Below are 25562 nucleotides of genomic sequence, written 5' to 3'. Positions count from 1 at the left end.
ATTTTACTTCCATAATTTAAAAGAAAACAATATTTTTATCAATTCTACAAACATTCATACATATCTGATAACACACTTGGAAGAAATTGTATGAATTTGTTCTGCAAATGGTCAAAACCCGAAAATTCACCTAAAATCACCTATTGTGTTAAATTGGTATCTTTGACCGATCATAGCACAAAAACGAACACACGGACATATATTTGTTTTTGCATTTTCTACTATGCCATTATTTCCTTTTTCCAAAAATCAACATTAGAAAAAAAGTTTAATATAGGAATTTTTTGACTTCTCAGAGGTGTACATCCTTAAATACATGTGTATTGCGTCAAAAAATAATTTATCGCGTTAAATGCTAACACGTTAAACTCGACAACCAATCAGATGCGTCCTTGCATTTCAGCATTGTGAAACCAAAATGTAACTTATAGTTGTAGAGGGGCGGCTTTCGGATCGTACAGTTTCCTTGGAATTTTTTTTATTTCATTTTTTTTTTAATTATTTCAATTGAGTTTATGAGCAATATGTTTAAGAAGTAGGCAGATGCTATTTGTTCAAAATGTATAAAACTAATAAATTTTGATTTAGAATACATATCATTATTTTTTATTGCAAAATAACAATTGCTGTGTCATTTTTATCAAAGTATTCCATTTTGGGTACAGTTCCATTTTGGGTACCCTCACCATACACCCTTGCGATGAAAGAAGGTCACCTTCTAATCCAGGGAAACAGTACGATGCGAAAACATAAATTTTCGATCATATTTCTTAACATTGAAAACTATATGATCAAATGAATTTTGAGGGAATAAATGAGTAAAATTTGCCAGAAATTACAAAAGTTTGTTTAATGAAGAAAATTATTAAGATGCTGTCAAGTCATTTTCATAAACTGATTTGCTAATATCATATTATGAAGTGTTCCATTTTGGGTACTCGACCAGCAAACAAGTGAACATGACGCACTTTTTAATAAGCTCTATAAATAGACACTCATGCTGTTGATACCCGAGAAATACATAAGATGAAGGCTTAAGGCATGTATTGTTTCATTACAGTCAAAAAATCAGCCTTTCAGAAACTTAATTTGAAATTTTAATATTTTTCTTCAAAAAGTGTTCCATTTTGGATAGCCTCAACCTAGTACTCTCAAGGTGAATACACATGAAGTTTGATAACCATGATACATGGAGCTAAACGCAAAGTGTACCCAAGGTAACAGATATAGGGTTAACACCTTCTACCACTGCCCATTTTGTGGAGGGTGCATAAATGATTAAACAGTTAGAACCCTGGTTTGATTGGTCAATTCCGGCACCCACCACCTCTTACGTAAACCAGCGGCTGAGAGCTGTCGGAGTTATTATGTGTACCATACCTGAATCGCGACAAGAAGACAGTCTACGTCTTTATGGAGAAAATGAGCATGTTCAGTCGCCTGATGTGTCTCTGACTTAAACCACGTGACCTTACAACTTTGCAAATATAGAAGTGTATACAAAAGGTGTACCGTTAATGGGAAATTGGGCATTTTTTGTCTTCTGAAGTGTCAGTGACATTTAACTTTAACCCCTATGACCTCGAAACTTTGCCAAATTTTTTTTCGTATTTACAGAAAGTGTACCATTTTTAGGAAAATTTGCATTTTTAGTCTTCCAAAGTGTCGATGTATATGTATATAAAAAGTGTATTGTTTTTTTAGGAACTTTGCAATTTCAGTCTCCCCAAGTGTCAACTACCTTGACCTTTGACCCTGTGACATAGAAACTTCGCGGAAATATTCCTTGCCGCATTACTTCCTATAGCTTTCTAATATATATGTTTATACAAAAAGTGTTCCTTTTTTATGGAAATTCGCAAATTCAGATTCTTGCCATGTTTCATTTGTATCTAGTGACCGTGAGCTTCAACCTCATGACGTTTCATTGTCTTCAATTTACTGCTATTTGTTAACAAAAAGTTAGCCGTTTTTTAGTTAACAAACTAGTTTCATAAAATATTAACTATGCAATGTCATCTGCTTATAAACCATCGTCTTATCCGGACCCGATGAAAAGTATAATTTTGGGCACCGATTTGGAAGTTTATATTTGGTTAGGACTGAATCTTCATTGCGATGCATGTAAATTGACCTCATCTCAGCCGCTCTAAGCCATCTTACTCGAACAGTCAGCATTCATCAGCCTTTCTTCAAGCTATCGAAAAAGAACCATCACAAAGTTCTAAGAAAACCCATTAATTTGAATGTTAATCATTGTCACACACATTTTGGAGCTGTTCGTATCATACAATATGTTACATTTAAACACTTACATTACTTGCAAATATAAGTGAAATGTTTGAAAAAGGCGTGTTTACAACAATGTTTATTTATAGGCATTTCAGTCAAATGTTCTCAGTACTGACTGGTGTTCATCGGGATTTTGATAGATGTATATTTAGACAAATTATTAACTGAAACCTTTACTAATGTGACGAGTTTGCCTGCATAAACGTTAGGCCTAAGTAATGATTATGGTTATGGTTCGTTGCCAAAATAATCCTTCATCCACGATAAGATTATTAGGCCTAGTACAATATTCTATAAAAAATAAGTGTGTCCCTTGTGCCAGCATCCCCATCAATGCCAACACGATAACAGTAATCCACTGTTGATAGGAATTCCTGGAAAAAACCCACAGGCCCTGGCGTCGTCAGCAATGATTAAGTACTATATGTAATTGCACATTTGATTGGTCCATTCATTTATGACACTTTAACGCGTTAAAAAAATAAGTACAACATTTAACGCGTTACACTTGGGAAGCATTTTATCGCGTTAAAATATATTTGATTGTTTAACGCGATAAAAGTATTTATTATACCTCTACTTATTTTATACTATACAAAAGTAACCACATAAACAAGCTATTTGCCCTCTAACTGCATGCCAGGGAAATAGTTCGTCTGGAGGGGTGCGATAGTTTTGAAACTATTTCCCTCGGAAAATGCGGGAAATTGAGTGACGTCGTGGGCGGAGCCTGACCGAATATTGACCAATCAGCGCAATCGAATTACCTCGGCAATTTCCGGCCAGCAGAGCCGGTACTTTCTGGACCGACCTTCACCTCGCAGAGCGAGTTGTCGGACATATTGGAGGCAAAAGACAGTTGGAACACAAAAAAACCAGTACAGGCATCCGTTACATTGCTCTCTAGCTACCTCACTGAAAAGATTTTGGATATCGCGGACATGGAAACGGGCACAGTGGAGAATTGCGATGCGACGCTGAGGCGTTTTTATGCCGAGCTTCGAAAGCAGGATGGGAAAAAATATGCCAAAAAATCTATGGTGACTATGCGGTTTGGTATACATGTGATATCCTTCATTTCATGTTATTGCAATTACTACTTTTTTCTGATGTTGATTCTCAAGAAAATTTTAGTTTTGTTAATAAAGTGTCCCAACTGTTGAAAATTTGTTGTCTAATAATATTTAGAATATTGTAAGGGAGTGTTTGTATCGGTATAATAAAACAGTTGAAGTATGGGTATTTCGGGATATTAAAACCATCCGGCAATGGAACCAACCACATCAATGTGCCATCCGTCCCGGAAACTCCCATCACACAGGTCGACACAGAAAGATTAACCAGAAGTCCGTGCTCTTGTTGTGTAGACACAGATTTGTAAATGCCCAAAACTTTTTTTAAATTATGAAGCCCACATAGTCCACTTCCTCATGTATATGCCAATTTTAGTGCTGATTTTATTTTTAAATTTTGATACATGTTATATTACAGGGGTTATTCCTTTTATAGAAATATCACCCATGGCCATCGTACGCTACTGTACACTGCTACCTATGGACCTCAGACAAAATTATGACACCTGTCCACATTCAATTGTCAAAAAATGGTCCTGGGTCCATATTCAACGTTGAAGATGAGCCCCAGAATATAATGTTACCTATATAAAACAAAACAAACAAACAAAAAGTAAAAAAATACCCAGCCCGGATTAATTTTCTACTTTGAAATAGGGCCCTAAAACATTATGATACATTTCCACGTTCATTTGTGCAAACCTGTCCCCGGTTCCATATTCAAAGTTAAGAATGGGCCCAAGACCATTATGCTGTTTTTAAATACTCAACCGTCAAAAACGGTCCTGGATCTAAAATTGAAATGGTTCCCAGAAATTTATTACACAATTTTTTAATAATGCATGTCAAAATTTAAAAAACTTGGTCACAGTGACCTAATTTGATCAAACAGCAGTTTGATGTTAATTTCTGAACCCAGGACAATTTTTTATAATGTAGGTTAATTCTTTAAAAGTATGTCAAAGGGGCATTACATGGTAATTAATAGTTATAGGTTCATATCTGAACCCGATGACAATCTCTAATAATGCAGGTCAAATCTTAAAAAAGTAAGTCAAATTTAACCTAATTATGTAAAACAGCATATATTTCGCGTTTATTTCTTAACCTCGTGATACTTTCTGATAGTGTAGGTCAAACATTGAAAGCAGGTCAAAGTGACATGATCTGGTCGGACGACGGACGCCAAGGTACGACATAAGATCACTTATTTTTTGTACGAGGTGAGCTAATATTACTATGAATCTGATAGGGGGACCATTTTCAACGGGAGGGTCAGTTTCAACGGCTCCCCTGTTCCATTTTCAACGTTGAAAACTGAATGTTCAATTAACGACGTATACGATGAGTAAAAAGTTGTAATCTGTATTTACTTTGAGATCTTTTTTAGTTTTTAACGTTTTCAAATATGACTTTGATCCTCCCTTCATCGGTGTCTTCATCAACCTGCATATATGGAAACTATGTGTTGCAAGTTTGTCCGTAAGCAGTCGACAAGTATCACGGAAATCATGATATTAGGACCAAGCACTTGAATGGCGAAACAACTACGACATTTAAACACCGGAGGTTCGGAAATAAAATTCCCAGCCGGAAAATATACATCGTCGCGCTTATCATACAACTTAGTAGTATGCTATCCCGGTTGGTCATGTTGTAAGTAAATGTCGAGGAAAGCGGCTGAGGTAGAAGAGTCTGTAGTGTCATGGATTTCAAGTTCAGGATGATATATACGATCGATGTAGTCAATACATTTCTTTGTGATTTAAAGACAGAACATCGTCAATACATCTGAAGGTGAAATGGAAGGACTTGGCAAGGTTTCCGTCGCCAGTTCTGATAAGCTTTTAAATAAATTCAGCAACATATGAAAACAAAAACAAGCCGGCCAGTAGAGTGACCGTTTGTTTTTCATAGGAATGTCCACAGTCTACTGGAAAATCTTGCCATCGAACAAAACAAATCTTGTTAATCGTGAATTCACACGATTTCTTCCTCCGTATATTTAATTGTGACCTTTGTCACAAAATGTGCTCCAGATTAGTATACAACCACATTATACTACGTATTTATATCGCCGTGTGCCTTTCTGAGAAAAGAACGCTTTCATGATAAGAAAATGTAGGCGCTCCGTCAGTTTGGTGAGGTATGGAAACTGAAACATTTAGGAGTAGAGGATGCTCAATATTGATCAAAAGATGTTTTGCATTCTTCAAAATTCACATTCCATTAATTCCGCTTCTGGAGTAAACAGTGCCACAATCTCCAGAATACAACGACAAACTTATCATGCACATCGCTGAGTGTGGTTTTGACAGTTGGAGCAAGAAATCTGGAATTGCGTTATGTTTTCAATTTGGATTTCCAGCTGCTCTTTCATTTTTGGATGATGGACATGACAGACTTATAGGTAAAAGGTAATTGTCATGCAACAAAAGTAGGAGGTAGAGACAAACACCAGAGCGAGGTTCCTACAACATGTGAATAAGAGCAGGAGAACAATGAGTAACCTAATACTTGTCCTATCTGTAAGTTTGACCTGGTGTCGGTCGGAGATGAACACGGAAGATGTGTATCTCGGATGTAACAGTCCATGTTACTTAGCATTATTGCAATGAAGACCGTGCTATGTTGTAGTAACAAAGAGACCCGTATAAGACAACAGGACGAGGAGTTCGACCACAGCATAGCAGACAACAGGACGAGGAGTTCGACCACCGCATAGCAGACAACAGGACGAGGAGTTCGACCACAGCATAGCAACTGAGAACCAAACCAAGCACGTAGCACAAGTACAATAAAATAAAACGGCCAAGTAATAAGACGTAATGCTGCAAAAAGGAAGTTAACATCAGAACGAGGGAAACATGGCTTTGGGATCAATCAAGTGGTATTATTATGGTGAAATCAAGACTGCCATTGCCGGCCATCCAGCTATCATCAAAAAAATTCAGATAAAAACTATAGTACTCGACTCTGGAGATTACCGAACTCCAAAAAATGATGGAAGTACAGACTCATTCGTTTGTGTACTCCTACGACAGTCCTCCTTCCTCACTCTAATCCAGCGTCACCCCTGGTTCCACATCTAATGGTTCCCATACAGAAGAACAGTCCATTCGCAGTCCCCTTTCCTCGCGGAATAAATGGAGTACATCCTACTAGCAGTACCATTCTCCACGAACTTATTGATACGCCATAATAGACTCTCATCAGGGCGGCACACCGCATTCACAAGAAATTAAGGGGTTGTTAAAAAAAGACAGGTTAACGTTCTCTCCTCCTCACCGAGCCATCTAGATACACCCCGGAAAGAAATCACTGAGAGACATTATCCAGGGACAGGTTTTGAGTTGTGTGTCGTTTGATCCAGCTGCTCTAACTGACCAAACAGTGTCAGGTAAGTTGTTATTAAAGACGATTCCTCTGTTATCAGGATTTTCTAGATCCCTGAATTGGCATATATAGTTTGAGGACATTTTCAATTTGCACCGCCAAGTTTGTTGACGGCCTAATCTAGTTTAACTCACGTTGAATGACATCGTTAATAGTTCGTGTATATGTGTATTTAACATTTTGACTTTTGTACATGTACTACCAATATTCACATACACGAATCGGAAGATGCTTGTGCACGAGAAATTACGCTGAGGTTCTTTGTATTTCTTAATTCCCCTATGACTTTTTGTAAGTAAGGCAGTTTTTTAATAGCGTAGAGGTGGTTATTGCAAGTGAAAGGACGAAGCACATGTATAGGGCAGTGGAACTATGGAATGCAGTGTATTCTTTGACACACTGTACACACTGTACCTATTCACACATTTTAAAGTGTTATCACCTGTATGTCTTACGTCCATCTTTCTAGATACAAGATGGTAGACTCTGCTGGTGCATTTCTTAGTCCCAGAGGTTTGCCATAGCCTTGGTAGCCCGAGGTTTGCCGTAGCCTTGGTAGCCCGAGGTTTGCCGTAGCCTTGGTAGCCCGAGGATTGCCGTAGCCTTGGTAACCACAGTGGTCTTTGTTGAGTAGTGGCACGGTTCATAGTATACACATCTTCTTAATTCTACGCCGTAGCCTTGGTAGCCCGAGGTTTGCCGTAGCCTTGGTAGCCCGGGGTTTGCCGTAGCCTTGGTAGCCCGAGGTTTGCCGTAGCCTTGCTAGCCCGAGGTTTGCCGTAGCCTTGGTAGCCCGAGGATTGCCGTAGCCTTGGTAACCACAGTGGTCTTTGTTGAGTAGTGGCACGGTTCATAGTATACACATCTTCTTAATTCTACGCCGTAGCCTTGGTAGCCCGAGGTTTGCCGTAGCCTTGGTAGCCCGGGGTTTGCCGTAGCCTTGGTAGCCCGAGGTTTGCCGTAGCCTTGGTAGACCGAGGTTTGTCGTAGCCTTGGCAGCCCGAGGTTTGCCGTAGCCTTGGTAGCCCGAGGATTGCCGCAGCCTTGGTAACCACAGTGGTCTTTGTTGAGTAGTGGCACGGTTCATAGTATACACATCTTCTTAATTCTACGCCGTAGCCTTGGTAGCCCGAGGTTTGCCGTAGCCTTGGTAGCCCGAGGTTTGCCGTAGCCTTGGTTGCCCGAGGATTGCCGTAGCCTTGGTAACCACAGTGGTCTTTGTTGAGTAGTGGCACGGTTCATAGTATACACACCTTCTTAATTTGGAATTAACCAGTACACCTCTCATTTGAAATTCATAAAGCTGAAGGGGTTTACGCACTTCCCTAATTAAGCACTTGTTTGCCCCGAGCATCACCGACGAGTCATACCAGGACGAAACAGCTGTATGGTGCAGTTTCACTTATCTTTTGGCATACTGTAACTATTACTCAATTGTAAAGGTACTATTACATGTGTGTGTGTATTACGTCCATGTTTCAGCTTAATTTGAATCATCACCAAGTTCACTGAACCAGGGAATAAATTCGAGCAAGTGTTCATCGATCCAACAATCTTCACTTATTTGCAAAGGATTCAAAAGGTCTCGTATGACATATTTTCTGTTGGGTTATCGTTTTCCCAACCATCTCTCCATTAAACACTCTTAAAACGTCAAAACTCTGCCGTCACGGACCAGCCAGTACCTTTATATAGCCTTACGTAGCGGGTTTTCTGTAGTCCTACGTTAAGTTTGAGATGGTTTGCTCCCGTGTCTATCTTGAACGTCACAGTTCTTTCGTCCACCTGAAGATCGGTTGACATTGTTGTGTCACGTTCGTTTATATCTGCATTGATCGAATATTCCCCAATGTCATATTTACCTGAACGTAACCCATCTTCAACATCCTCGTTTACTCTAGCCCTATGGGGTGTATGTCTCATTGTTTGCTAACACATCGCTAGGAAATGTCCAATCGTATTACAGCCAATACTATGGTTCTCCCTAGCCTTCTGTAACCATATCTATAACACGGACCCTCGTTACTAGATGAATGCGGTGTTACGGTGGCTGATACGTGCCTATCGTTGTTTCGACACAACGAGAATTAAGATTTGTTAATTGTCGTCCTTTCGGGGTGAAAAGACGAAACAACGAAATGGAACATATCAGCCACCGTACGGTGTAGCATGGGCGTTCTTTTTACAGATGCTATGTACTGAACCCAGTTTTTAGTTGTTTACCTATCTAATGATTTCGTACCAACACTTGCAGGTTTTTTGTCACTTCTTCGCTCTGACGAGCTTGCCCGATAGCCTTCTCTTGCTTGTAAGGTTAGGACCATGTTGTACATTTTCTGGTTTCTGGAAGTTTTGGTATTTTTTTCAGACCTATCACCGCCCTAGCTGTCACGATGTTCTTACAATCATATCATAGTTTCCATGAATGAATTTCACGCACTCAAATACTGCATTCCTTCTCACAACGAAATAGTTGTCAAAGTCCTGCTTTATAATACCATAAGTCTTTGAATCACCAGACAGTAGAAACGCACTGAAAATCTCCCAGGTTCTGGGCCCATCGTATTTATATCCGTGTACTAACCAGTAAGGATTTGTATTTTCCCGTCAACTCATATACCAACCTAAATTTCAAAATCTTTTTCTTGTTTCGTACACCTTTTAGGTGTCTCGAAATCAAAGTTTCCCGGCGATGTCAATTGATACCGCGCCGCCGTGACATATCCCATAGTCGATGTAGACTTAAGTTCCCACATAGGTGATACCATGTTACTAATAACGAACACCCAGCGATCGACTGTCGGAAAGTGGTCGTTATGTACAGTCTATTTCATAAACAAATCTTATAAAAAAACGTCAGACTTCCATAAAAACTTTCTACAATGTGACGTCCGGACAGCCATCTTAAACATTTATACCATTTACAACTCCCATATAGAAGTTATATGTATGGAATCATCTGTAAAATGGCCTCGGTATGCCAGCCAAACCAGGCATACACGTAATAAATAAAACAGATTCTATGTCTGGGCACTGTGAGACACGATGGAACGCTTCACTAATGAAGAAAAACATCGATGTTAACTAATCGATAAAGCCTGTGTGTGGACATGATACCGCAGTTACCGAGTACACCACCACACATATTCTGCAAAACGTGTCGAGCGTCTAAATATGAAAAAAAACCACCAAACCTAACAAACATTATGTCCAGTGGCGCTAATACCGAGCTTTGTGGCTTGTCATTATCACTCTCCCCTCGAGACCGCACACTATACACAAGAGCAGCTCGCCAATTCACTGCTACACAACCATATACGAATCAATTATTGGGTTTGTCAATGATCAGCGCTAATTGGTTAGGATGTTAATATTGGTAGATGGAGACATGCTCAGTAGTTTTCCCGCCATTAGTTGCAGAGGCTGTGATAGTAGCTTCGCTTTGAATTAATCACGTGATTTGGTATGGTGACATGTGACAATCAAAGGAATTAAAATATGGCGGCTGCTGGAATCGGTGTACGTGTGTGAGGATGAGCAGAAGGTTACTACAGCAAATGTTATCCCCGTACATGTGACAGTGTTAATGGCAGACCCTGTCTAGACACAATGGGCAAGAAACAGAGCAAATTAGATGGCACAGAGCTTAGGGATCTGCTGGACTCTACCTACTGTGAGTGAAAACACTGGACCACTATACATAACGGGTTGAGTATTGGTACCCAAACGTAGGTAACACTGCATATTATTGTGGAGGACTGGTCCACACCTGTATGCTGTTTATTGGCAGTGATTCTCCCTATCGGTATGAAAATATTATATAACGTGAAAAGTACTGGTCCCTATGGGTAGGTTACACTGTATATAATGTGTGGAGTACTGGTCCCCATGTGTATGTAACACTGTATATAATGTGCGGGGTACGGGTACCCCTGGGTATGTAACACTGTATATAATGTGTGGAGTACGGGTACCCCTGGGTATGTAACACTGTATATAATTTGTGGAGTACTGGTCCCCATGTGTATGTAACACTGTATATAATGTGTGGGGTACAGGTACCCCTGTGTAAGTAACACTGTATATAATGTGTGGAGTACTGGTCAACATGGGTATGTAACACTGTATATAATGTGTGGGGTACGGGTGCCCCTGGGTATGTAACACTGTATATAATGTGTGGAGTACGGGTGCCCCTGTATATGTAACACTGTATATAATGTGTGGGGTACGGGTCCCCCTGGGTATGTAACACTGTATATAATGTGTGGGGTACGGGTACACCTGTATATGTAACACTGTATATAATGTGTGGGGTACAGGTACCCCTGTGTAAGTAACACTGTATATAATGTGTGGAGTACTGGTCAACATGGGTATGTAACACTGTATATAATATGTGGGGTACTGGTCCACATGGGTATGTAACACTGTATATAATGTGGGGAGTACTGGTCTACATGGGTATGTAACACTGTGTATAATGTGCGGAGTACTGGTCAACATGGGTATGTAACGCTGTATATAATATGTGGAGTACTGGTCCACATGGGTATGTAACACTGTATATAATGTGGGGAGTACTGGTCTACATGGGTATGTAACACTGTGTATAATGTGCGGAGTACTGGTCAACATGGGTATGTAACACTGTATATAATAGGTGGAGTACTGGTCCACATGGGTATGTAACACTGTATATAATGTGGGGAGTACTGGTCTACATGGGTATGTAACACTGTGTATAATGTGCGGAGTACTGGTCAACATGGGTATGTAACACTGTATATAATGTGTGGGGTACGGGTACCCCTGTGTATGTAACACTGTATATAATGTGTGGAGTACTGGTCTACATTGGTATGTAACACTGTATATAATGTGTGGAGTACTGGTCTACATGGGTATGTAACACTGTATATAATGTGCGGAGTACTGGTCAACATGGGTATGTAACACTGTATATAATATGTGGAGTACTGGTCCACATGGGTATGTAACACTGTATATAATGTGTGGAGTACTGGTCCACATGGGTATGTAACACTGTATATAATGTGTGGAGTACTGGTCCCCATGGGTATGTAACACTATATATAATGTGTGGAGTACTGGTCCCCATGGGTATGTAACACTATATATAATGTGTGGAGTACTGGTCCACAGGAGTATGTAACACTGTTTATCATGTGTGGAGTACTGGTCCCCATGGTTATGAAAACACGAGTCTTCATCAATATGCATATATCGAAACTCTGATCTATATGTTCGTTTGTCAGCATTCGACGTCTGTCACGGAGTTAGGGATATTCAGGGCAATCCCCCTTGATATCAAATCAACACGGAGACATATAAACGCTGTAATTTGAGGGGCAGGGATGTTGTTTATAAAAAGGAATATCGAAAATCACGATTACCATACAGCATCGTAGCAAGCGATCCCTGTTGCTGATATCGAGACAACGATCCTTGTTGCTAATATCGAGACAAGCGATCCCTGTTGCTGATATCGGGACAAGCGATCCCTGTTGCTGATATCGAGACAAGCGATCCCTGTTGCTGATATCGAGACACGCGATCCCTGTTGCTGATATCGAGACAAGCGGTCCCTGTTGCTGATATCGAGACAAGCGATCCCTGTTGCTGATATCGAGACACGCGATCCCTGTTGCTGATATCGAGACAAGCGGTCCCTGTTGCTGATATCGAGACAAGCGATCCCTGTTGCTGATATCGAGACAAGCGATCCCTGTTCCTGATATCGGGACAAGCGGTCCCTGTTGCTGATATCGAGACAAGCGATCCCTGTTGCTGATATCGAGGCAAGCGGCCCCTGTTGCTGATATCGAGACAAGCGGTCCCTGTTGCTGATATCGAGGCACGCGATCCCTGTTCCTGATATCGGGACAAGCGATCCCTGTTGCTGATATCGAGCCAAGCGATCCCTGTTGCTGATATCGAGACACGCGATCCCTGTTCCTGATATCGGGACAAGCGGTCCCTGTTGCTGATCTCGAGACAAGCGATCCCTGTTGCTGATATCGGGACAAGCGATCCCTGTTGCTGATATCGAGACAAGCGATCCCTTTTGCTGATATCGAGACAAGCGGTGGATGCAAAAGGGTCTTTGGTGTCCTTTATTTCAAGTGTTACAAACAGTATGATCAACACATTTATTGTTATTTAAAAACAACACATCATCAGTATATCTGAAAGTGAAAGAGTTCACATGGTCCTTGTTACCTATTCTTTTACTAATCCGGCCTCATATAAAAACAAATAAGCCAGCAAAGATAGGAGCACAGTTAGCAGGCTGCTGGAAAGTCTTACCGCTGAACTCAATCATTCCTGCGATTTCATCTTCAGTTTATTTTCATCTTGGAATTTGTCGTGTTGTTGACAGAATATGATTCAATATAATTCACAATCGTGCCATAGATATGTTTACGTCGTTCGTCCTTCTTGGAAAGGAAAGCGTCCACAATAAGAGGACGAATGGTTTATTTTAGTTTGGCATGAGGTATGGTAGTGCACAAAGTGGAAAAGTAGACATTCTTAAAGAAGAAACAGTTTGAAGAAAGAAAGTTCAAGACTGATAATATTGGAGGTTTTCGAATCCCAAGTTCCATTCATTTCTCTGCTGTCGTGCAGATTGTTGAGTGTGGTTTGAACGTCGGGGTCAAGAAAAGATGAAGTGCTGAATAAGTTTTCGCTTTGGATTTCAAACTGCTACGGTTGTTGTAACGATGGATGTGACAAATTTAACCCAACCTGAAAGTTTGTCCATCGTCTGGTGTAATCGCCCACATAATTCATTAGTATCATGGAACTTTCATTCCAATTGATGTTAGGAATTTCTTGATATGTTGGACCCTTTTTCAAAACCAGAGTCTCGTACTTTTCCTCTAATATTTCGATCACCAGCTTCTACGTGCCAAGCTGGACCGTAGTTGCATGGAGATGCAGAATAGGGCAATGTTATAGGAGGGGAAGGGTTATATTGAGGCATTTAAATTCAGCTGTGGTAGCGCTTACTTGAAGATGAAACACTTGGAAGCAATTTCTCAAGTCCTTTAACTTTTCTCTCTGAAGAACGATGATATAATTAGCCCTGGGGTACTTGTGAGTGTAGGATATTGTTAACAATAAGGGCACCCAACACCCAACACCCAACAGAGCAGTTTAGTTTTAATTCACTCGTAATGTACTTAATACAGACAGAGGGGGCGAATACCATGTAGTTAGAATAAGGTGGAAACCTTATGGTTCCTCTTAAAATTCCCATGAGCTCTTCAATCGTAATGTTGTATTCGATTGGACCGTTGTCATGTCAAAGTCTACGACTACAATTAAATCTTTTTGAGGAGAAAATGTCGGTCAGTGATGTAAAAGTTCCTTCTGAAAAAAGGACTCCAATGAGTGTTTATCCGTGCTATGCTTTATGCAACTCTCAATTTGACTGAGTATTGATGAATTATCTAACGTGAGGTTTCCGAGAATGGTTTACAGTCGGTGCTCTTGATTGAGGTGCCAGCTAACAAGTCTTAGTGTCATCGTTCAAAATCCGGATATGTTGACCCACCCGGAAATGGCAGCATGGCCTGCTGGAACATCATCGAGCAGTCGCTGACGTAGGCAGGGCACTGCCCCTCTGTCAAGGAAACACTGCATATAACATTCTTTTCATGAGTGATTCAGTCTTCGCGTGATGTACTGGTAAGTTGGTATGTCCACACTAGCGTTCTGGTACTCATCTTAGTCAGTTTAGCGTTGGAAGGTTTTATGTACAGCTTCAGACTTTCCCCTCAAAGATCACGGACGATGTTGTTGTTCGTGCCTTGTGTACATATGTGACTTTTCCCTGTTGCAAACCTAGCTCTGTAGCTTTCGATGGTATTCAAACATTTGATGCATAATCTTATGTTAGTTGCACAGTGTTTTGGTATTCACCTTCTCCACCAAGTTCCACACCATTCCGTAATTTCCTCTTTGTGAATGCCATTGGTCGTGAAGACATACGTCTCTGCTTTGGCTGACACTCCACATGTACTACGTACAAGTTTGTACAGTTGTATGTGTATCTAGTTTGTTTATTGGCTAGATTAGTTATGTTATGAGTGACACTGAAATGCAGAACTTACACAGAATAATACGTCACCAGACAATGTTTATGGTCGTAGTAGTATCGCTGATAAAGTTTGTCCATTTTCCACACTTGTCGAGTGGCTACAAGAATGGATACGGTAACAAAATTAGTAAGAATAGTATCAAATAGTGTTATCTTTATGTTTATATTTGCTGTCACAAACAGAACAGAATATAGATTATTGTTTTAATTCATGGAGTCAATTTTATTTAATTTTTAATTGTTGTCTTAAATTTACTGACGTAATACTCGGCCACAAAATTAGTTCCAAATGTTTTTTTCGCTTTAAATTGTATTTGTAAAGCAGAAGGCTTTAAATGCTGTGGAAGGGGCTTTAAACTGTTTACTTTGTATCATTAAATTGTTAACTTTGTATAATTTACTGTTAACTTTGTATAAATAAACTGTTTATTTATATCATTAAATTGTTTACTTTGTGTAATTTACTGTTAACTTTGTATAAATAAACTGTTTATTTGTGTAATCATACTGTTTAATTTGTATAATTTACTGTTTGTTTTGTATAATCAAACTATTTACTTTGTATAATTTACTGTTTATTTTGTATAATTAAACTGTTTACTTTGTGTAATCAAACTGTTTAATTTGTATAATTTACTGTTTGTTTTGTATAATCAAACTGTTTACTTTGTGTAATCAAACTGTTTAATTTGTATAATTAAACTGTTTACTTTGTGTTATCAAACTGTTTACTTTGTGTAATCAAATTGTTTACTTTGTATCATTTATTGTTTACTTTGTATAATTGAAATGTTGACTTTGTATCATTTATCGTTGACTTTGTATAATTGAAATGTTGACTTTGTATCATTTAACTGTTTACTGTGTAACATTTACTTTGTATCGATGCAATGTTTATCTAGTATCAATTAAACGATTATTTTGTATCATTTAGATGTTTTCTTTGTAACATTAACTGTTTAGTTTGTATCATTAAAACACTTACTTTGTATCCTTAAAACATTTACTTTGTATCATTAAAACATTTACTTTGTATCTATAAAACACTTACTTTGTAGTTTTTTCAATTACAATTGATTCAACAGTAACACCTGTTTTTATGTTTTATTACAGTTGACAGACGGGAGATCCAGCAGTGGTAAGTTATAGACCACCCTGTACATGTAATACCTCATAAAAAGTGTCTGATCTGATCTCAAACCAGAATTCCTCAGTCCTTACCAATGCTCGGTCAATAACCTCTATAACCATCCGTTAACACCTTGTCATTTACCCACAATCAACATTCACCAATTGTTGGTTAATAACCCACTATATAACCTCAAACCAATGTTTGGTAAACCCATTAAACCTCATCAATAATGTCTGAACAATAACCCACTATATCCATTGCCATGGCCTTGCCAATAACCATTTATATAACCCACTAGAATTATTCATTAATGCCAGGACAACCACCCACTAAAACTATTCCATAATGGCTGATAAATAACCCACTATAACCATTTGCCAATTACCCACTATAAAGTCCTTTTCATCAATATTTCTGTTTTGACCAAATAGACCTCTACACAAATATATGGACGATTTATTTAGTCCTCATTTATATCACCCGCAGTTAGGTAGACACTTCAGAGGGAAATTGTTGATCTTCCTAAGTGTATCTATAACAAATTAAAAGTGAGTTGTCTTTGGACCAAGAGGAATTTAAGTCTGATCTTCTGTCTCACTGATGATTTAGGTAAGAGGTTACTTCCTTTAACCCAAAATATAAAAATTGTATCCTTTTTAACTCCTCACAATGACAGCTGTCTTTAGTCAAACATATGTTTCAAGGGAGGTAACTCTGAGAGTGTCAGGGATCTGACATTTGGTACCTCTTGTTGTTCCATGTTTCTGAGGACACAGTTTTGCTTTTGTATGAATATATTAAACAACACAAGATGCACCACACTTGACTCAAGTCATATAATTTCAAGGTTTGACACTCTAAGTCTCAGACAGAAATCGTTGTTTAAATATATCTGTAATGTCAGAAGATGGTGTTTGTATCTGTAATGTCGGAGGATGGTGTTTGTATCTGTAATGTCAGAGGATGGTGTTTGTATCAGGATTGATTTTCCTTTGTAACAGCTGTGTTAGAGGATGGTACTTTTGATATTTTGTTTTCTCAACCACAGGTACAGAGACTTCATGCGGGACTGTCCTAGTGGTATACTTAGGAAAGAGGTGAGTCTTTGTACTTTTCATTTATCTATGTTTAATGTATCGTGGCCAGTTCAGGAATGTCATCAGCACCAGATAACATAGCTGCAGTGTGTATACAGGAGCAGACTGAACTTGGGTACCATTGTACAAGCTTGGGTATATAATTAATTCTGTCTGAGTGCAAAAAAATGTCAGACTGTCTGAGAATGTAATGTAATTATGACGTATGCAGACAAAGCCAACACCAGTTATAGGTAACTGATCAAGGCGCTCTGTAGTGGAAATATACACACACTTAGTATTACGGACGGGTACACTTGGTATTACGGATGGGTACACTTGGTATTACCGACGGGTAATGCTGACACATGAGATAAGAGTTACTGCCCTTTGTATTGATAGTGCTCAGAAATTGCTGTTTTCCTATTAACATTTTATTGATATATTGTATTATTGATTATTTCAATTAATATTCTGCAACATCAATAAATATTTTAATATCAAGAACCATCTTAATATTTTGTAATACAAATGTATCAATAATCCCACTGATATTGTGTATCATTATTAATCATGGGTACATTTAAAGGTCAGTCCACCATTATAGGACATGTAAAGCCTGTTATGTTGGTATGGCCAGGTATGTTATTTTTACTGCTGGTATTAATGGTAGGCGGGCATGGACACGTGTATATTTCTTTAAATAAGTACATTTATGTTGTTTATCTCTGGGCAGACCTACAGGTAAAGTTAAATCAACTACATAATAGGGTGGTCAGGTGGTGCAGTGGAAAGCACACTGGCCTTTTACCAAGGCGGCCGGTGTTTGATTCCCCGATCGGACGTGAAAAGGTCGGGGTCACCTGCCCGACCACGTAGGTTTTTTCCGGGTACTCGGTTTCCTCCCACACTAAGACCCTCCATGGGCTAACATCCGGGCCAACAAGAGTGATTAATACAAGTTGAAATAACTTGTTTCATAATTGTTTTAAAATAAATAAAGATTATATATTTAAACTACATAATGTAGTGAGTATCACAATCTCTGAGCATCGTGTGGCCAATTATCATCTCTCATTCCCTCCTCTACTATGTTCTAAGTGAATTAATATTTATTCCTTGACAATATTTAGTTGCATATGACCTATGAAAAAACACTGAAAGACATCTTACTTACAGGACACTGTCTGTAAGATATCTTACTTACATGACATTGTAAGTAAGATGATATCTTTCTAACCAGGACATTGTCTGTTAGATATATTACTAAACAGGACATTGTCTGTAAGATATATTACTAAACAGGACATTGTCTGTTAGATATATTACTAACCAGGACTGTCTGTTAGATATCTTACTAACCAGGACAATGTCTGTAAGATATATCTTACTAACCAGGACAATGTCTGTCAGATATATCACTAACCAGGACTGTCTGTTAGATATCTTACTAATCAGGCCAATGTCTGTAAGATATCTTACTAATCAGGCCAATGTCTGTAAGATATCTTACTAAACAGCTCACTGTCCATAAGATATCTTACTAACCAGGACACTGTCGTCTGGAAGATATCTTATTAACCAGGACACTGTCTGTAAGATATCTTTCTAACTAGGACACTGTCTGTAAGATATCTTACTTATCAGGACACTGTCCGTAAGATATCTTATTAACCAGGACACTGTCTGTAAGATATCTTACTAACCAGGACACTGTCTGTAAGATATCTTACTTACCAGGACACTGTCTGTACAATATCTTACTAACCAGGACACTGTCCATAAGATATCTTACTAACCAGGACTGTCTGTAAGATATCTTACTTACCAGGACACTGTCTGTAAGATATCTTACTATCCAGGACACTGTCCACAAGATATCTTACTAACCAGGACATTGTCTGTAAGATATCTTACTAACCAGGTCTGTCTGTAAGATATCTTACTAATTAGACCAATGTCTGTAAGATATCTTACTAAACAGGACACTGTCCGTAAGATATCTTACTAACCAGGACACTGTCCATAACATATCTTACTAACCAGGACTGTCTGTAAGATATCTTACTTACCAGGACACTGTCCGTAATATATCTTACTAACCAGGACATTGTCTGTAAGATATCTTACTAACCAGGAATGTCTGTAAGATATCTTACTAATCAAGCCAATGTCTGTAAGATATCTTATTAACCAGGACACTGTCTGTAAGATATCTAACTAACCAGGACAATGTCTGTAAGATATCTTACTAACCAGGACACTGTCTGTAAGATATCTTACTAATCAGGACACTGTCTGTAAGATATCTTACTAAACAGGACACTGCCTGTAAGATATCTTACTAACCAGGACACTGTCCATAAGATATCTTACTAACCAGGACTGTCTGTAAGATATCTTACTTACCAGGACACTGTCTGTAAGATATCTTATTAACCAGGACACTGTCTGTAAGATATCTTACTAACCAGGACACTGCCCGTAAGATTCTTACTAACCAGGACATTGTCTGTAAGATATCTTACTAACCAGGACTGTCTGTAAGATATCTTACTAATCAGGCCAATGTCTGTAAGATATCTTACTAAACAGGACACTGTCTGTAAAATATCTTACTAACCAGGATACTGTCTGTAAGATATCTTACTTACCAGGACACTGTCTGTAAGATATCTTACTAAACAGGTCACTGTCCATAAAATATCTTACTAACTAGGACACTGTCTGTAAGATATCATACTTACCAGGACACTGTCCGTAAGATATCTTATTAACCAGGACACTGTCTGTAAGATATCTTATTAACCAGGACACTGTCTGAAAGATATCTTACTAACTAGGACACTGTCTGTAAGATATCTTACTTACCGGAACACTGTCTGTAAGATATCTTATTAACCAAGACACTGTCTGTAAGATATTTTACTAAATCTTTCTAAAGAGGACATTATAAGATATCTTACTAACCAGGACACTGGTATTTAACTAATGTAAATATTTTACTTGCTAATGGGGATAGCACATGTCTCATTTACCTGATTTACCTGATTTAGATTTCAAGCCCAGCAGACTTTTGATTGATATAAAACTGGATGTATAAAACATAACTGTACTGTCAGCTTTAATGATGTTTAATCCTTCAGTTTGCTTGGTTTTAACAATGAGATATATTTCACAGTGTCAGTTTGCTAGGTTTTAACAATGAGATATATTTAAGGGTGTGAAATGAGGGATACACTATGAGTCCAGCATGTGATAGATTGAAAAGTAAAAGAGGACCTAAGTAAGCCTTTAATCTGTGTGATGTATGGTGGTGTTAGTGAGAGGATGGCTCCACACAGTACACACTCAACTTAACACTTGTACCTCTCACCACAAGACCTGAATGGAAAAGAAGAATCAGACATCCCCAGGGACGGATTACCATTTCACACCTATGTGAGCATTTCCTCTCTTTTGCTTTTCACTAATTAGGTTGAAATGTTTTATTGCAAACTCTGAAAAGTTTTGAATGAAGTGTAATAATCCCTTGATTTGATGTTTTGATTTTTGTATAAGATTTCACTTCAAATAGCAATTAAGTCCTTGTTTGGTTGGTAAAGCTAAACTGTTAATAGCATTTGTGGGTTTTCACCTTGAACTTCTCCAGTTTTACGTATATCCACAACTGTTGACCTAATTTCAGAGCCTACTTTGCAATTGGTTATATATCATGTAAGGAAAACGGTCATATATTTCATATGTTAATAAATCCTCATTTTGAAAAGCAAACAACTGTAGCGCATACAACTGTAGCACGTACAACTGTAGCATGTACAACTGTACAACTGTAGCATGTACAACTGTAGCATACAACTGTACAACTGTACAACTGTAGCATGTACAACTGTACAACTGTAGCATGTACAACTGTAGCACGTACAACTGTAGTACGTACAACTGTAGTATGTACAACTGTAGCACGTACAACTGTAGCACGTACAACTGTACAACTGTGGCATGTACAACTGTAGCGTACAACTGAGCATGTACAACTGTAGCATACAACTGTAGCACGTACAACTGTAGCACGTACAACTGTAGCATACAACTGAGCACTTACAACTGAAGTGTGTACAACTGTAACACGTACAACTGTAACACGTACAACTGTAGCATGCATACAACTGTAGCACACGTACAACTGTAGCACATACAACTGTAGCACGTACAACTGTAGCACGTACAACTGTAGCATGTACAACTGTAGCATGTACAACTGTAGCAAGTACAATTGTACAACTGTAGCACGTACAACTGTACAACTGTAGCATGCATTCAACTGTAGCACGCATACAACTGAAGCGCGTACAACTGTAGCATGTACAACTGTAGCATGTACAACTGTAGCACGTACAACTGTACAACTGTAGCATGCATACAACTGTAGCATGTACAACTGTACAACTGTAGCATGTACAACTGTAGCACGTACGACTGTACAACTGTAGCATGCATACAATATCACCAGCAACACAACTGAAGCGCATACAACTGAAGCGCGTACAACTGTAGCGTGTACAACTGTAGCACGTACAATTGTAGCACGTACAACTGTAGCATGTACAACTGTACAACTGTAGCACGCATACAACTGAAGCGCGTACAACTGTAGCACGTACAACTGTAGCACGTACAACTGTACAACTGTAGCACGCATACAACTGAAGCGTGTACAACTGTAGTGTGTACAACTGTAGCACGTACAACTGTAGCACGCGTACAACTGTACAACTGTAGTGCGTACAACTGTAGCACGTACAACTGTAGCAGATCTCAGGAAAATCTAGTGAAAAAGTCCTTCTTTCCCTGCTGAAAGTTTCCCTATAATGGAAGATAAATTAGCCAGGTGGCTAATTCTTTCTACCCCAGGTTTCTACACTGTAAGTGCGATATGGGGCTATTTAGATTTCTAGGGGTAAGATTTGGCAATAGCTTATTCTTCCTACCATAGTCTAAGATTTAGATTTGTAAGTAGAGTGGCAGGCTTTTGCCTTATAACTTTACTTTCCTACTTTTATTAGATATCTGAGGAAGTATTTGNTGATGAGGTAAGTTACTTGGCTACACTACTCCCTGTAATGGGTACCAATCTAGACATTTGTAACAGTACTAACTGTAATTTGAACCTGTGAAATAATTTTATTTTGTGTGTTATACTATAGTGTACTTATGAGATATTGGATTTCCTTATCTCGTTAAATATTGGTATCAAAGCGCACACCTTGCCACCTAGAAGCGTGAGACTATCCACTGGTTATTGTATCTGGTCAAGTCTCCGTCTTATCATCCTCTGGTCGGCTGTGCAACTGACGTCCACAGAAATTTGATATAAAACATTATTATTGATAGCCGATTGATAAATAAGATGATTAAAAATAACCAAACAAAGGGCTTATGTTTAGCATAATAGGTCTAAAACAGCCTGGCTGTCCTGATCCTTAATGGAACCTTCAGCAGAATATGGAAACCAGCAAAAAGAATTGAACTTTTAAGTAGAATGCAGCATGGTAACTTGTACAGAAGAATATAGGTTTAAACAAATGACCAATCCGTTACTGGTGGGTGTGTGTTAGGTGACAATGCCAGGTATACAGCACACCTGTAACGGGACACTGTCTACCTGTCCCAGCCTCCATTGTGTTTGTTTATGTGTTAGAGTGGGCTAAACTTTAGACATTTACACTTAAGAGATATTGACAGTTTGATAAATGACACAAGTTGTGCCAGCCATTTATTTGAAACGAAGAAAATTAAAGTTATAATGGATGTGAGCAGCCTGCCAAGTATGGGTGACTTGTACTTTACCCTGGACTGGTATTGGGGTCAATATACAACCTAAATATACCGTTTGGTATAATCCTCCAGGATATAAGATTTTGTGACTGATTCTGTGTATTTCATTTGATATAAACCAATATCTATGAGAAATGTTCACAAATAAATGACGCAAATAAATATTATTTTTTTTTTTTTTTTATCACCAGCAACATGCTCATTATTTATTACTCCATCATGAATGTGAAAATAAGTGGATAAATGAAGATTATATATGCATGTGTTAATGAGATGGGCATGTGGATGTGCGGGATTGATACTTAAAATGTGGGGTAGATATGTAGATGTTGGGTAGATATATGAATTTGGCATAGATATTTGCGGATGTTGGGTAGATATGGGAATGTAGGGTATATTGGAAATTTTGGGTAGATGTGAAGATGTGGGGTAAATATGGGAATTTGTGGTAGATATATGATGATGTGGGAAGGTATGGGGATTTTAGTTAGATATGTAGATGTTGGGTAAATATAATGGGATGTGGGATAGATAATGGGATGCATGGTAGATATGGGGATATGGGATAGATATGGGGATTTTCGGTAGATATATGGATGTTGGGTAGATATATGGATGATGGGTAGATATATGGATGTTTGGTAGATATGGGGATGTAGGGTATATTGGAGGTTTTGGATAGATATATTTGATGGTGTTAGGTATGGGGATTTTTGGTATATTATGATTTAGATGTTGGGAAAATATATGGGGATGTGGGATAGATATATGGGGATGTGGGATAGATATATGGGAATGTAGGGATAGATATATGGGGATGTGGGATAGATATATGGGGATGTGGGATGGATATATGGGGATGTGGGATAGATATATGGGAATGTAGGGATAGATATGTTGGGTTGATATAACACTGTTATGGATTTGAGATAGCTATGGGGATTCAGGAAGATGTATGGGGATTTGGGATATATATCTGATTATTGGATTATTGGCTAGACATATTTGTATGTGAAGTGGACATGTTATGTTAGGTTAAACTGAGTAAACACAATATATTTCTGAGTGTGAGCTTGACTCGGGATTTGTGTCAGACAGATGCATGTGGATGTTGGGTTGACATATTAATTTGAGATTGATACGTGAATTAAGTGTGTGTGTGTGTGTGTGTGTGCGTGTGTGTGGGGGGGATGATATGCAAGAAATATACGTCACTATATATACACCGTTTTAATATTTACACCAATAGTCCATTGTTCAGTATTCTGTGTGGAGTTATCTTTTATTATGAATATGTTATAATAAAGGTTATGAAACTTTATATGCAGTGGACTCTAACTTTGGTCTCAATGTAGAAGCTACAAGTACCCTCCACCCTGGAGCTCCTGTTTGGCTTCAGAGAATCTTCATACAAACCACCTTGGTTTATGTCTCCTCAAGTTATCAACATATTATTCAAATTACAAATTAAAGACACACTGGTATGGCAGACATTTCATCACCTTATAGGTCTGTTAACCACAGAGTTACTCCAGCATGGACGGCCATTGTGAGACCAGAACCCCCTTTGAATTCTCTACAATAAAGCTCCCCCTGGCCTTCGAGACAGTGGGGTAATTTGGTAATGTAATATATACAATGTATTACAGCAGTAACGGTTATATTAGCCGTATGATCAGTGGGTCGAGGTGTGTGTGGAGTTAGAAGTACCTGTCCTACCTAATGACTATCTCAGTAATTGTTGTACAGTTACTTCATTACAGGGGCACATGATCAACACATGAATAAAACATACAACTACAATAAAACAGCACTTAACACAGAAAATACCTTTGAACATTTCTAGTAATGATTGTGATAATATCTACAAGCAGGTTACCTGCTAATTCTAATTTGTAATTTGCAATAAGTCTTGTTGATCAATGAATTGTAGTTTTTAATTTGAAAATATTGATTATTTGATATGTATATAATTACCAAGAGTGTGGCAGGTAGAACTGTTAATATAACTTTATATGATAAATCACTATCTATAATGTTAAATTATGTATTCAAGATATTTGTTAAGTTGAGAACTAACAGTGTTAAACATCAAAGTAGTTCTATATAAGTACAGTCTGCATCAACATAACAGTATAAATCGTGTACTAAATCTATGTCACAGGGTTAACTGTGAACAGTTTCTAAATAGTGACTGTGTTATTAAGTGTTGTGTAGTGACTGTGATATTAAGTAGTGTGAAGTGACTGTGATATTAAGTGGTGTGTAGTGACTGTGATATTAAGTAGTGTGAAGTGACTGTGATATTAAGTGGTGTGTAGTGACTGTGATATTAAGTGGTTTTAAGTGACTGTGATATTAAGTGGTATGAAGTGACTGTGATATAAACTAGTTTGTAGTGACTATGATATTGAGTGATGTATAGTAACAGTGATATTAAGTGGCATGTAGTGACTGATATTAAGTGGTGTGTAGTGACTGTGATATTAAGTGGTGTGTAATGACTGTGATATTAAGTGGTGTGTTGTAACAGTGATATTAAGTGGTATGTAGTGACTGTGATATTAAGTGGTGTGTAGTGACTGTGATATAAAGTGGCATGTAATGACTGTGATATTAAGTGGTGT

At 38.4% G+C, this 25562-nt stretch overlaps 1 protein-coding gene across 1 annotated transcript in view; it reads left to right on the top strand.

Annotated features, from left to right (window-relative positions):
- Positions 1 to 10259: 10259 nt before the first annotated feature.
- Positions 10260 to 25562, top strand: part of LOC110458255 (calcium-binding protein NCS-1-like) — a 54100-nt gene continuing 38797 nt past the window's right edge. Inside the window, exons 1-3 of the mRNA XM_021509869.1 lie at positions 10260 to 10434; positions 16003 to 16027; positions 17070 to 17118. Coding sequence (XP_021365544.1) covers positions 10371 to 10434; positions 16003 to 16027; positions 17070 to 17118 — 138 coding nt within the window. The 5' untranslated portion in view covers positions 10260 to 10370. The remainder of the gene's footprint in view (positions 10435 to 16002; positions 16028 to 17069; positions 17119 to 25562) is intronic.

The sequence above is a fragment of the Mizuhopecten yessoensis genome, unplaced genomic scaffold (genome assembly GCF_002113885.1).
Source record: "Mizuhopecten yessoensis strain PY_sf001 unplaced genomic scaffold, ASM211388v2 scaffold9507, whole genome shotgun sequence".
Lineage (NCBI taxonomy): Eukaryota > Metazoa > Mollusca > Bivalvia > Pectinida > Pectinidae > Mizuhopecten > Mizuhopecten yessoensis.
This window is presented reverse-complemented; position numbering and strand designations above follow the sequence as displayed.